This window comes from Physella acuta, unplaced genomic scaffold, assembly GCF_028476545.2.
Source record: "Physella acuta isolate Inbredline_101_S28 unplaced genomic scaffold, ASM2847654v3 ptg000168l, whole genome shotgun sequence".
In the NCBI taxonomy this organism is placed as follows: Eukaryota; Metazoa; Mollusca; class Gastropoda; family Physidae; genus Physella; species Physella acuta.
Window position 1 is genome coordinate 385,969 of NW_026731687.1, and position 13,240 is coordinate 399,208.

General features: G+C 30.9%; 1 protein-coding gene across 5 annotated transcripts; it reads left to right on the forward strand.

Annotated features, from left to right (window-relative positions):
* The first annotated feature begins 580 nt into the window (after positions 1-580).
* Positions 581-13,003, forward strand: LOC131936122 (MICOS complex subunit Mic60). Of its 5 annotated transcripts, none has more exons than XM_059293019.1 (19): positions 581-766; positions 3,260-3,366; positions 3,509-3,688; positions 4,267-4,318; positions 4,452-4,491; positions 5,020-5,208; positions 5,348-5,416; positions 6,051-6,110; positions 6,387-6,464; positions 7,037-7,087; positions 8,108-8,203; positions 8,319-8,458; positions 9,228-9,325; positions 9,771-9,906; positions 10,193-10,313; positions 10,422-10,645; positions 10,810-11,038; positions 11,563-11,720; positions 11,821-13,003. In XM_059293019.1, the coding sequence occupies exons 1-19, from the start codon at positions 740-742 to the stop codon at positions 12,271-12,273; spliced, it is 2,508 nt and encodes an 835-aa protein (XP_059149002.1). In that variant the 5' UTR covers positions 581-739; the 3' UTR covers positions 12,274-13,003. The 5 variants fall into 5 exon arrangements, with proteins under 5 accessions (XP_059149002.1, XP_059149003.1, XP_059149004.1 ...); XM_059293020.1 differs by having other exon boundaries at positions 582-766; positions 5,119-5,208; XM_059293021.1 differs by lacking the exon at positions 5,020-5,208 and having other exon boundaries at positions 582-766.
* The last annotated feature ends 237 nt before the right edge of the window (positions 13,004-13,240 follow it).

Sequence of the window (13,240 nt, forward strand, 5' to 3'; positions counted from 1 at the left end):
AAGTAACCCATGACACTACTGGTTACGCCACTACAACCTAACTACTAAAATCCGAACATCCAAATTCTAATGAGTGTGTCGTAATTTATTAAGAATCACCCCTGAACAAACAAATACGAATGTGGTTTCAAATTTTAAAAATTAATGAATTTTCAGGTTGGTTTGTCAATGCTCGGTTAATAGTGTTAACAGCCGGTAGACCAATATGCCTGGTTGGATTTGAAACTTTTGTTGAGCAGCCTGATTATTTTACTAAATGAAAGTCCACTCTAAAAGCTACGTGGAATCAAGGAATGTTTTTCAAATTGGGTAAAAAATGGTTTTATGAAGTTGATAGAAATTGGAAACGTTGTCGAAGAAAAGGAAAGTATACAAGTTTAAATACTCTAAACTAGTAGGGTTATAAAATAAAAATAATTACATTTTAGGAAATGTATTTCGTGTAGGAAATCGCAATTGTTTTTATGTTTCTGTTTTTCTGCTGTTGCTTATTTTTATGTATTTTAAAATTAGTTTTGGATGTTGCAGTAGTATCAAAATTATTAAAATCATTTAGATTTACTATTTTGGAAAATATATAACTTTCACCCCCAAATTGGTCTGCATCCTGGACACAGACTTTCACCTTGGGGTTTAGTTAATTTTAGAGTATTCTAACACCAAAAAGTAAATAAATAGTTATAAAAAATAATTACGTGATATTCTCATGCTATACAGTTGATGATTACTGACAGTAAAAATGTGGAGGTCACAGACTTCAAAACAGGTATGGTTCAAAATATCTAAACTGTACCGTACTTAGTACTTAGTATTTATCTGATCTATCTAGAATCTAGTTTTCTTGACTGAGATAACTGATAGACGATAGAGTTCTACATTCGTGCCTGCAAAGTTCATAAGTAAAGTTGCCAGTGCTGCACTACACGTTTCTACTACACTACTCTACCTACCTACAGTTACACTACAGTAGTCTACAGTTAACTACAGTACACCCTATAGTACGCTACACTTAACTACACACGAGTCTAACACAGTTCAATCACAGGTAGATCTGGTAATCTATTGTTTTGGGTACGCAAAATCGCCCGCGACTAGTAATGTGAAAAACAGGTGACTCCTTACATTTTAATAATTATTTCACATTTTGAGATGGATTTATGTTTTAAAAATACAAAATTGTTTCCTTGTTTCATTTATGTACCTGTTTTTAAACAATTGAATTAAAACTTTTCAGTAATAAATGAACACCAGCGATGTTTCCAACAGATGCAACCATGCTCATTTACTATAGCAGCCATCTTGTTAAAGTTTTAATTTTATAGACTTATAGTGCGAGATTCAGGCGGAAGTCACTCTATTTTACAAATGGCTGCTATTTATATAGCAAATCTTGCTTGCAGACACTGCTGTTTAAAGTTAATTTCTGGCCTATATTGATATATTTAGCCATTGATTTAAGTTTATTATTCATTTATCTATAATAATTGACACAAACATATGACAATAAACTTCTATTAAAGCCTTGACAATGAGGTAACGTTTTCGTACATTAATAGCAGCGGGCGATTTTACGTACCCAAAACGATAGATTACCGTAGATCTAGAATCTAGATACATAAGTTGTGACAACGGTGGTGTAGGTAGGTAATGACAAGTGTAGTTTAGTTTTAGGTAGTGTACTCACCTAACTCTAGTCATCTAGTGTGGTGTGGATCTAGTTATAAACTAGTTACCTTGTAGAATACAAAATTTATTTATTTTTGAGTATTTTACTTTTACAGGCCTAGCCGGAGCAAACTAAAACCTGTTTTCTAGATCTAGAATCTAGAGTAAAGTTTCGCAAATCGATCACATATGTACAAGCTATTTATAGTTAACCTAGTTATAAAAAGCTTTGATTGGTTGGTTTTATTTGTCTCATCAGGGACCTAGTGCTTTTCATAGGGGGAACTAGAATTGTCTTCCAGAAAGAGAAAACAAAAGAATTTGACCTGGATATATTTAGAAATGGACATGCAAACAGCAGATATCGGTAGTTTTGTATAAAACATCCAAACAATTATCATATGAAGCGATAAACAGGGGGGTGGCCACAGCGTGTGTTGAACCGCGTGCTGAACTTAACACTATGTACTTTGCATGTCAGTATATTTACCCAAATGCCAAATACTAATCCTCCTGAACCAGAGTTTCTTTCAGGCCTGAAAAGTTCAAGTTTCCCCTGAAATAAACACTGTTTCTAACCCTAATGCGTTGAAGGCAATCCTTAATAGTAAGCCTAAACCTAACCTGTAATCCTTCAAAAGTTCAAGAATTGCTTTCTTTTACTTAGTAACATAAGAAAAAAGATGGCAAAAAGAGCTCAAAGGAATGGAACTCATGCCACGAAGTAAAGCTGACTGATTCGCAACCATTTTGACCACCTGAACAGTTATCATAATGTGAAAAAGTTAAATTTGATTAGCAAATAATACTTGTGCATGCACATACAAAGTAATTGCTCCATCTAGCCTAGGGCCATGAAACTTTGGGAAGTTGTTGAGAATGCTCAGGGGAGGCTTCTGCAGGGAAAAATAGATTTGTAGCAATGGCGCTGCCACTGCAGGGTGCGGTTTTGTTCCGATGGCTTTCCTCTGAGCGCTATGATGGCTACGTTTGTTTTAAACATTGCAATGGACTATGAATAAAATGGGACATTGAAGTCTCGTTTTGTTTAAAGGAGCAGCCTGCAATATTGATATGGTATAACATGGTATTTGATTATTTAAAACGAGCCAGGGGCCATAAAATTTTTTATTGCCAAAGTTTTATGTTCAAGGCAAATAACTACAAAGTGGGGTTTTTCAGATTATCCGATCATGTGGTTCCTATTGGGCCTACAGCTAGTTAAAGTTTGTCTTTTGAAAGTGAAACTTTGTTAAAAATTTAGGCTTGGTGAAAATAAATAGAAATATAGCCTTAAATGCAGAAACATTACATTAACATGATTCTTATAAAATTAAATTTGACCTTTTCTTCATGCTTAAGTTAAATTGTTTTTAAAGTTAATTTTAAAATAGTTGCAAGTTAAGTTTCTATAGGACTATTATTACTTATTGCTCTTATGAATTCAGAATATTTCATTGTATTTTATTTCATGTAATTTATTACAACCTTATATTCAAGATTTGAGTTAGATGTTCTTTTTGTTACTTTATACACTGAGTATCAAATCCTCCAACACACTGCTTTGTATCTAATAAGTAAATTTGTTTTTTAGACCAAACTCCTTGTCAGGACTGCTAAGCGACAACTAACCAGTGAATCCACACCTCCTCCTAAGCCTCTAACTGCACCACCAGTACAAAGTCAACTACCAAAAAAATCGTATGTTATTGTTTGTAAAAACCTGTCCTAAATAAGCAGTTTAAGAATATGTTATACTATTATTAATATGTTAATGTTCTAGCTTAGTTTTTAGTTAATGTCACTTTTCAAAAACAATGTTCCAAAATTTTCTTCTATTCAGAGGAGGATTTAGATTGTTCAAGTTTTTCGGATTTGGTTTACCTGCTGCAGCAACCAGTTTGTTGGGCTATGCATGGTATGATCCAAACTTTCGTAAGCAGCTAGAAGCAAATGTTCCCTATGCAAAAGAGGTGTTAGAAAGTGTTTTGCCAGAAAGCAAAGTAGCTGTTCACCCCGACAGGTAAGGTTTCATAGCTTTATGGAGGTTGGAGATAATTTAAAATGATTGTATAATTGGTCTATTATAGAATTTAGGAGTTCTATACATCTATGTATGGGATGGTGTTGTGGCATGGTAGATTTCGTGACTATCATTGCCATCTTTTTCCCCTTTGTCCCCAAGACACATGGGGTCACCAAAGACAGCTCTTTCCACTTTTGCTGGTCTCAGGCAATTTTCTTGGCAGTCCCCCAAGATAGTCCTGCCTTTGTCAGTTGCTTTCCTGGATCTCATGCCTGCTAACCTGAAAGTCTCATATTTGGATCCTAGACTTGAGTCTGTAGGAGTCCAGCTAGGGAAAGTAAAGATAACTGGGCTTCATGCTTACCACATTTTCCCTTCATGTATGTTAAGGTCACAGAAAAGGTGAACTACTTCATCTGGCCAATTTACTGCCACGTTTAAAAGTGTAACTTCACTTATGAGATATATTTGTTTTAATACTCCTGCTTTACATGTTTTATGTTCATTAGCTGAAGTTAGGATTAGGGCTATACAGTTATGTAGACATACTTTAACCAGCTTTACATTTTTTTCAGGGTACAAGATCTGCATCCAGTTCATATTGTTGAAAAGCCTAGTATATTAAATGTAAGCTAACATTTTCATAGGTTTATCGTTACCCTAAAACTTTCTATTATCATTGGATTAACATTGAAATAGCCATTGAAAATTGTACTTGAATGATAAGTGTTTTTCACACCAATTCTTCAAATGTATGCAGGTGCAAGAATCCATGACACAGCCTGTCTCCAACCAAACAGGTAAATTAAAGCAATTATATTTTCTTTTCACAAAATAAAATATTTTTTTTGTAAAGCTGCTGTTTTAAAAACAGTTATAAATGATTATCACAATGTATTACGCTTTATGTATGTTTTGTTTTGACTTCTACAAATTGAGTAATTACAATGGATGGTGTGGTGTGTCAACTGTATTTATGTAGGTTTTATGTTGTTTTAAAATGTAACTGAAAATAGTTTTATATTTAGAGGTTATATATTATAAATATTTGTTCTCAAATTCTACTTTTGTTATTAGTTGTCATGATTATCAGTGCTGCTTGTACAGTAAATACATTTTAAAATATTTTTTATTAATTTTTAAAGACAAGAACATAGTTGATTGTCATCAAAATTGTGCTGATTAATTTATCTACATAATTTTTTTTTAATATCTTTTCTGTAAATGGAATTTTTAAAACATTTTTTATTATATCTTATTTTAATTTTACTAAAAAAAACGTTTGGGTTTGCTGTTCCTTTATTAACTTTATAAACTTAACTTTTCAGTGAATTGCTTTGATGCTTATCTTACTGCTTTATGCACCACTGACGATTTTAAAAATAATATTGAAAACCAAAAGTATAAACTTAACAAATTAAATCCAGATCAGTACTTCTCATATATTCCCCCTTCGCGCGGTAAAGATAAGGAAATTTTTACAGATGAAGATGGAAAAAACATGAAAAATGAGACAGGTATACTAAAAAAGGCTTGTTTACATAATCTAGAAATAAATATGACTCTGTGAACAATGATTATGTGAAAGACACACACCTAATCCATTGATGGTTAGCTTAGATTTTTCTTATGTAAACATTTCTTGTAATTATTTAGCTGTCAATGATAAAGATGATAGCCGTGTTGATCGTGTAGATACTGTCAACTTACGAGAAGAATTTGAGGGTATTTGTTTTGTTGGTTAATAGAGATTTCATAAGTTGTATATTTTAACTGTTCTCTATTTGTTTTTGCTACTTCAGCATTTTATTACTTTGACATTTGTTATTTTGTTGTGCCGTTCATTTTGATGATTTTATGATGATGTTAATTAACATTTATATCAGCTATTATTCTTATACATTTCAGTTAATTAAAAAACACAGCATATATTTAATCACTAATGTTTTATGATAAAGAAAAATGATTGTTCACATACTTTTTTAAATTGCTGCTATTTAGTTTTGACTGCAAATTTTTAGCTGTTCTGTTTCAGCAGATATGCAATTATCATAACAGAAGTGTTTTTAAATTTTTCCAAACAGCAGAAGGTGCTTTCTGATTAACATTCAATTTGGAATACTCTCCCTTTAAAATATTATTTTTGTTGCAGTAAATCCAATATAACAAACTATAAACTGGTTTTTTTTATTTGGCAGATAAAAATCAGATTGTTCCAAACATGTCAAGGGCAATAATTTGTCATTTAATTGAAAATCCCCTAAAATAATGTGAAATAATGATTTTAAAACTCCTATACATATAATTTGAATTCATGTAACCGAAACAAAAACTTAAGTTTCTGCTTATAATTCTTCAGAAAAAAAATTGGCTGAGGAAATGTTGACAAATAAAAATAGTCCTCTTCAAAATTTAACAGGTATTCCAAGTACTTGCTGTGAATTTTTGTTTTTTATTATTTAATTATTCAATTACATAAAGAAAAATGTATTAAGGTTTTCATTTTTAGTTTACGCTAGTGTTTTCCCCCTGTCATGATGACTTGGAAGTACTATCCAACACATTTTTATAAGGCTCTATTCAGAAGTGAAAATACCATTTATTAAATAATCACTGATTAACAAACTGAGCTCAAGGCAGTTTTCTGGCAAAGAAAACACTGATTATGATTATTGGTTTTTAAATCTATCAACAGAACCCTCTTCAGTTCAGAATCAGTCATACCAGATTTTAGAACTACAAAGAGATGATCTATTACGGGAAAATTTTTCAGGTTAATAGTTCAGTTGCAGTCATGTTCATGGTTTTTTGGTTTGAAATTTGAATGTTTATTAATTTACTTGAACAGAATGTTTGCAGATCACTGTTCAAAACATACATGATTTAATGTTTTTTGCTTTTGAGAATTGTTTTTATATCCTATTTCAATTTTTGTTGTTTTAATGTAAAAATCCAACTTGTGGGCAACAAATACAAGCCTGTTTGTTAATTTTGATAAAAGTTGTTTTTAATCACCTTTATCGGCCCATATTTCAAAAGTACAAAAAATTTACATTATTAACGTAAACTAGTTAAAATATTGATAATTTTTGTAACAAGAACCATGGATATTTGTTACTTTTAAGCTAGGAATTTCAAAAATTTATCTATTGCAATATCAGAACCTGTGTAAATTAAAAGAATATATATGATGTATAGAAAATTATGTGCTTTTTATTATACAGTTTAATCAAATAATTTGTATATGTTTTTATCTGTCATCGACAAATAAATTTTTTGTTGTTTAAAATCATCAGGTAAACACGTACATACTATTGCTTAAGAAAATAATACATTTTTTTTTAGAAGCCTCTGATGTCAAAACAGCTCTTATGAAAGAAACAAGTCAAACTGAAGGTATTAAAAATATATGAATTTATTTGTACATAAATATGATTATAGCCTGTATCAAAACTGGTTAATATTGATTACTGACACACTGCTTTGGTCAGTTAGAATTATTTACTTTTGCCATGAATTACAGTCTTGATTCACCAAATGGTAGATTTTGAAAGGTATAAAGAACATAATTATGTTATATGTTTAAAGCCCAGTATTATAGGTATTTAGGCTGCACTTTATAATAGTGTCAGTAACACAAATAATTATTTGAACATTAATGCCATCCTATTTTTTCTATTTGGTACCATTACAAAAGCATATTTTTTTTTGATTTTTTTTTATGCTTAGAAGTTAGCATTCTAATTTTTTCATGGGTTTTTTTTTTTGAGGAATTTAAAATAATTATATATGCTAAAGTGTAGGGTAAAAGGTAAAAAAAAAAGTAAAGTAACCTTTCGAACTTGATAGTCCATTGGTAAGGTGAAGTAGAGTTTGCCTGTTTCAGTGAGCTCGGCATGTGAAGTAATAGTGTGGTTGACACTATGCCATTAGTTTCCCTTATGTGAGTCAGATACTATCAGATATGGGTGGACTCAGGTTCTAAGGTAAAAGGTAGTGGGATGTTATTGACTTATAATGGCTCGCTACCATGGACATAAATAGAAAATTAAATTATATTAAGATGCCAAGCTCTCTGCACAACACACTATAAAATGTACAGAGATCTGTCAAATCAAATATTCACAGTAACACGATAGCCTTTTTCAGAATATGGTTTAGATGTTAATTTGCAATAAAAATTGCTGAAGTTTAGAGCTTCATGACTGAGCACTGTAGAAAATTTAAAAAAAATCAATCGCCATTATTCTTTTAAAAATCAGACAGCTTTAAATTGTAAATATGATTGAAATACAAGCTAGTTTACAAAATTGAATTAATGTTTGGACTACAAAAATGGTTTAATATAATATGTATAAAATGTTAAGTCAATATTGTTTATATGGTTATTCAATTTTCTGTTACATTTATATGTAGAAGTTCCATTAAAGAAAGAAGAAAAAAAGATTGATCCTAGAGTAATTGATGCACAGTTGAAAAAGCGTGAGGATGATGCTAAAGCAGACAATGCAGGTAAAAAATAATTTCATTAAATTTAATCACACATTTGACGTTTATAGTGTAATCATTTTTAAAAATTCTTGTTTGAAGTGATTCCTATTAATTTGACCGTACTTTAAATTTTCAGCACTTGAAGTGGCGATACACAAACTGTTAACCAACAGTGAACGTTTTACAGAAGAAGCAATCCAGGCACAGAAAGAGCTTGCTTCATCTATTCGTAACCATACAAAGTTGTTAAAACAAGCCATGGATGACACATCTGATGCAAGTCAACTATTTTTTACTTTGAATGTCTTGAGGCTTTTAAATTAATTGTTCAACTATTTTAAATTTCTAATCATCTCATATGGTGTGTGTTTATTGTTTTTTCATAAAGGAAATACAATTAATGTTCTATCATCGTGTTTATTTTTTTATGATCTTAAACTGATTCTTAGTCTTTCATTATAGTTTTATTAACTTAAGCCATACCTAGTTGAGCACTTGTATTTAGAGTCTGAACATCTGTTGAACATGTTTAAAAGACTGAATAAACTGTAAAGCAGTTAAACTAAATATTTTGTTGAGTATCTTTTGAAATTTGAATATCATGTTAAAATCTGTTTGTCCAGAAATACTTTTTTAATCTGTACTACAAAATATGGGCAAGTGGTGAAGATCTTCCATACATTTTTTTTAGTTACTTGGTATTTTAAATAAAATAGGTGCATACATACATATTTGGTAAAAAAAATTCTGCACTTTTTAAAATTTTTACAAATATTTACATTAGTTTTACTGAAATCCCGTAATTATAGCTCTTGAATCTTATTTCTGAAAATATAAATCTATGGTAAATGTCACAGCCTTAAGAAAACGTTTTTTATTCCAAATATTCTTAAAATGTTTTAAATTAAAATCTTAAATTACATATGCAGTTTAACATTCCATAAAAGTTCTTCATAGTAATACATGTTCTATTTTAAGACTAAAAACAAAAGAGCTTTAAAAATATTGAAAGCACTTTTTTATGAAGTAATTTTTAATACAACAGATTCTACAGAAAGATGCACAGTGGGAAGCTGTGGCCATAGCATATAAAGAAAGGGAACATGCTTTTCAAAGGGCTAATGAGCTTTCAATTGAGTCAAAGTAAGTCACCATGTAGCCTGCTCTAATTACTAATTCTAAGAACATGAAACCAAAGTATTCTGATTACAACTTAAAATTCCAGCATTAGAAACCAGTTGGGTGTAAGAAACATGTATAGGAAATACATGTTTTTTTTTAACGAAACAAATCTCAGTAAAACTGAAAATGTTAAGTTACATTCTTTAAATATGTATTCATATTGTTTTTCATTTAGCTTTGCTTTTTAATCTTGTATTTGTCAAAATAATTGTTAGGCTATTCTTTTATTTTATGTTTCTTCATCCTCTAAATTTTCATTGAAACATGTTTCAAACACAAGGTTCTTAAGAATTCAGCCTTTAGACTGTCGTAACCTGAAAAAGTAAACATTTGAGTACATTGTCTAATTTTTTTCTAATTTAAAGAATGAGGCATTTTGCGGTAACATTTTTATTTAAACACTCAGAAAAAGTCTGGAAAGACTGAAAGATGTGATCACAGAAGGAAAAGTTAATCAAGTCACTAAACAGAATCCAGCTATTTTTCCAGCTAGCAAGAGGGTCAATGATCTACTGAAAGATATGACAGCTGCCAATTCAAAGGTTATTTTAATATGACTATTGCATGATCTATGAGAATATTATGTAAGCCCTGAAAATATGCAATTTGAACATAGTAGACCAATCTCGTTGTTAAATAGTAGACCAATGTCATAGTTAAATATACTATTAAGGGGAAGGATTTGTATTCTATTAATCTTAAACTGTCTTAGGTGATGAATTTTTTTCCACATATAATAATCCCTCAGGTAAAATGATAAATATTTAAACGATAAGAAATACTGATCTTTTTTATTATGCTAAGAGAGGTTAAAATACTTGATTGTAGGTCAGAGAAGCAGAGGCAGAATCAAATGTCATGCAAAAATATAAAGAATTGGTAGACAAAGGAAGAAAACAATTTCAAAAGGAAATTGAAAGCATACTGCCTGATGCTAAAATCAGTTCAGGTAAACAAATGTATTATATTTATGTCAATCAATGAGTCAGGTGCTTATTATATAAGCAAAAAAATGACAATAACAAAATGGTTTTGAAAATACTTTCTATTTCATTAGGTAAAAAGTTATCAGAAGATGAACTTAATGCACTTATAGCCCATGCACATCGCAGAATTGAACAACTGCAGAAGCAAATAGCCGAGCAATTAGCAATGGAGAGACAAAGACTATCGGCTGCGCTTGAGGCCCAGCGTTTGGAAGATTTAAAAATCACAGATGCTACCGTGGCTGAAGAACGCATGCGTTTGCAGCAGGAATTTGATTTTGAGAAGCAAAAATTGGTAATATTTTTAAAACTAAGTTCATAAGTAAATTCATTTTAGTTAATAAATTCAAGAAAATGTTAGATTTGATGTCTAGCTGAAGTATTTTAAAATAAAAATTCATCTTATGTTATAAGAGTATAAACAACCAATAAAGCATTTTGTTTAAAATATTTTAACAGGAAATGGAGTTTTACTTGAAACTAGAAGCAGAGGTGAGGAAACAACTGGCCCGTCAAGCCGCTGCCCACAGTGATCATCTGAGAGATGTTCTCAGTGTCCAGCAGCGACAGTTAAATGTAGAATTTGATAGAGAACTTAATGCTAAACTGCTGGAGGAACGTGAAAAATTTCAGTCTGAAGTTGCTGGCTGGATCTCAAGACTTAAGGGTATTGAAGCTGCTGTTGATGGTGAGTTACTTGTTCAGTCAAACTTAATTATTTTTAAGATAAAGGAGTAATTTTTCTGCTCAGATTTCAAACTTTTGTTGAGACAGTAACTGTTAGGTCAAGCTTGGCCTGGCAAAAAATAGACAAGCTCTTTGAATGGAACTAGTCACAAGAGCACACAGGAAATGGTCTTAAAATAGATACTCTTCTTTTGTTTTTTTATCCAAGTTTTCTATACTGTAGAATTTTAAAAATGTTAATTTCATTCAACATTACAACAATCTAACAATTTTTAATTATATTAAAATTACAAAAAAGAATAAAAGAGAAAATGCCAAGTGCCAGTTATTGTTTTGTAAATTATAAGTGTTGGAACTTGTAGTGTTGGAAAATAATTTTTTATATAATGAACTATATTTGACAGACTTTTTCATCTTCTACTTGGCTGACAACACATGGCTTTATTTGAGTACACTATTTCAATACAGAATTTTTTTTGTAATGCCACAATACATATTTCCACAATTTCACCTATTTATTTTCAGCCCGTGCTGCCAGTGAGAAGTTAGCACGATCAGCCCAAGATTTATGGCTTGCCTGTATTTCTCTCAAATCAGCTATTCAATTTGGTGAGGCTGAGAGTGAAACCCAATCAATACCTTTAAGGAACAGGATAGAAGCCATTTTGAATTCAGGAAACAAGGTAATTAGTTATCTCTTTATTATCACTAAAATCAAATACACAATACCCCTCTCTTATGTTTACATGAGCATTCATTTGTTTCAAAATTTTCTTCCTCCAGCATCCCTTTGTTGAGACAGTTGCCAACACTGTTGCACCTACAGTCCTGGATAGAGGTGTCAGCACTGAAGATCAACTAAGAAATCGTTTTTTCAGAGTTTCACAAATCTGCCGTAGGTTAGGTCTTATCAATGAGCCCAACACATCATTGTACAAGTATTTTATATCCTATCTTCATTCACTGGTTGTCTTTGATCGAATGGTGCCAATGTCAGAATATGATGAAATAGATTTAAACTCACTAGACAATTTTGCACTAATAGCTTATGCTCAGCACTGGATGGAGAGAGGAAACCTAGAAATAGCCTTAAGGTTCATGATGCAGCTAACAGGAGAGTCACGAAGAGCTGCCAGTGATTGGATTAATGAAGCTAAATTACTTTTAGAAACCAAACAAAGTGCTTATGCACTAACAGCATATGCCTCAGCATCTGGCTTAGCAAATACATTTTAGGACATTTATTTAATAAAAAATATTTTTTACAGTTACACAGCAATGTAGAAGGTCTTTCCAGTTCCATTGTATGCGCCTAGAAAATATAGCTTGTATATTGATGTGGAATTAAGAAAGTTTATTATAATTATTTCCTCTTATATTAAAGAAATATTGTAGTACTTAGAACACTATTTGACAGAAATGATGATGATTAGTCACCTTTTTGAAGTTTGAAGTTTTCAATAAAGGAGGAGAGGTGGGAAATAAAGCAAAGTGTTATTTTCTGACCAATAAAAACTATTGGCTCTTTTTATAATTGAAGAGGTAAATAATACTTTAAAATAACAGTGGTTTATTGTTTATAATGTTATTAAAAAGCATTTAATGTATTTCACTAGAACAATGCTATGATTCAAATTGTTTAAATGATGGGATACAAGTGAAACCAACTGATTATCATAACCTTTTTATCTGATAAATCAAATAAACCTGCCTGAGGCTTCTATTAGATAAATCATTTGAATTTTTCATGCATTTTAACTTCTTGTTTGTTCCTTTTCTGAAAGTTGGCATTTTTAACTCTTATCCTAATATGTTCATTACTCCTATTTTGTTCCTGTAAAAATTGTTTGAACTTTGCACTGATCTTAATGTAAAGAACTAAACACAAACTATTTATTGAGACTAAGAACCATACCAGGATTGTTGCAATGAAAATGGATTTTATTAAAGATGCAATTTAACCATTCATGCCTTGTAACAGATGTTTCTGTTCAAACAAAAACTCTGGAACCCAACACAGAAAGTCTAAGCAACCAAAATCTCCCCAATTGTATTTCCTTTAAAATAAAAAAAGATATGTTCATTTTTTTCCCAGGTTTAGCTTATCCAAAGCGGAGGCAACTTCTTAAGTATAGATCTATTTATTTCTTGAAAGTACTCATTTAGTACATCGGTGTCATTCTGAAGAGCAGTTTTTCTTCCA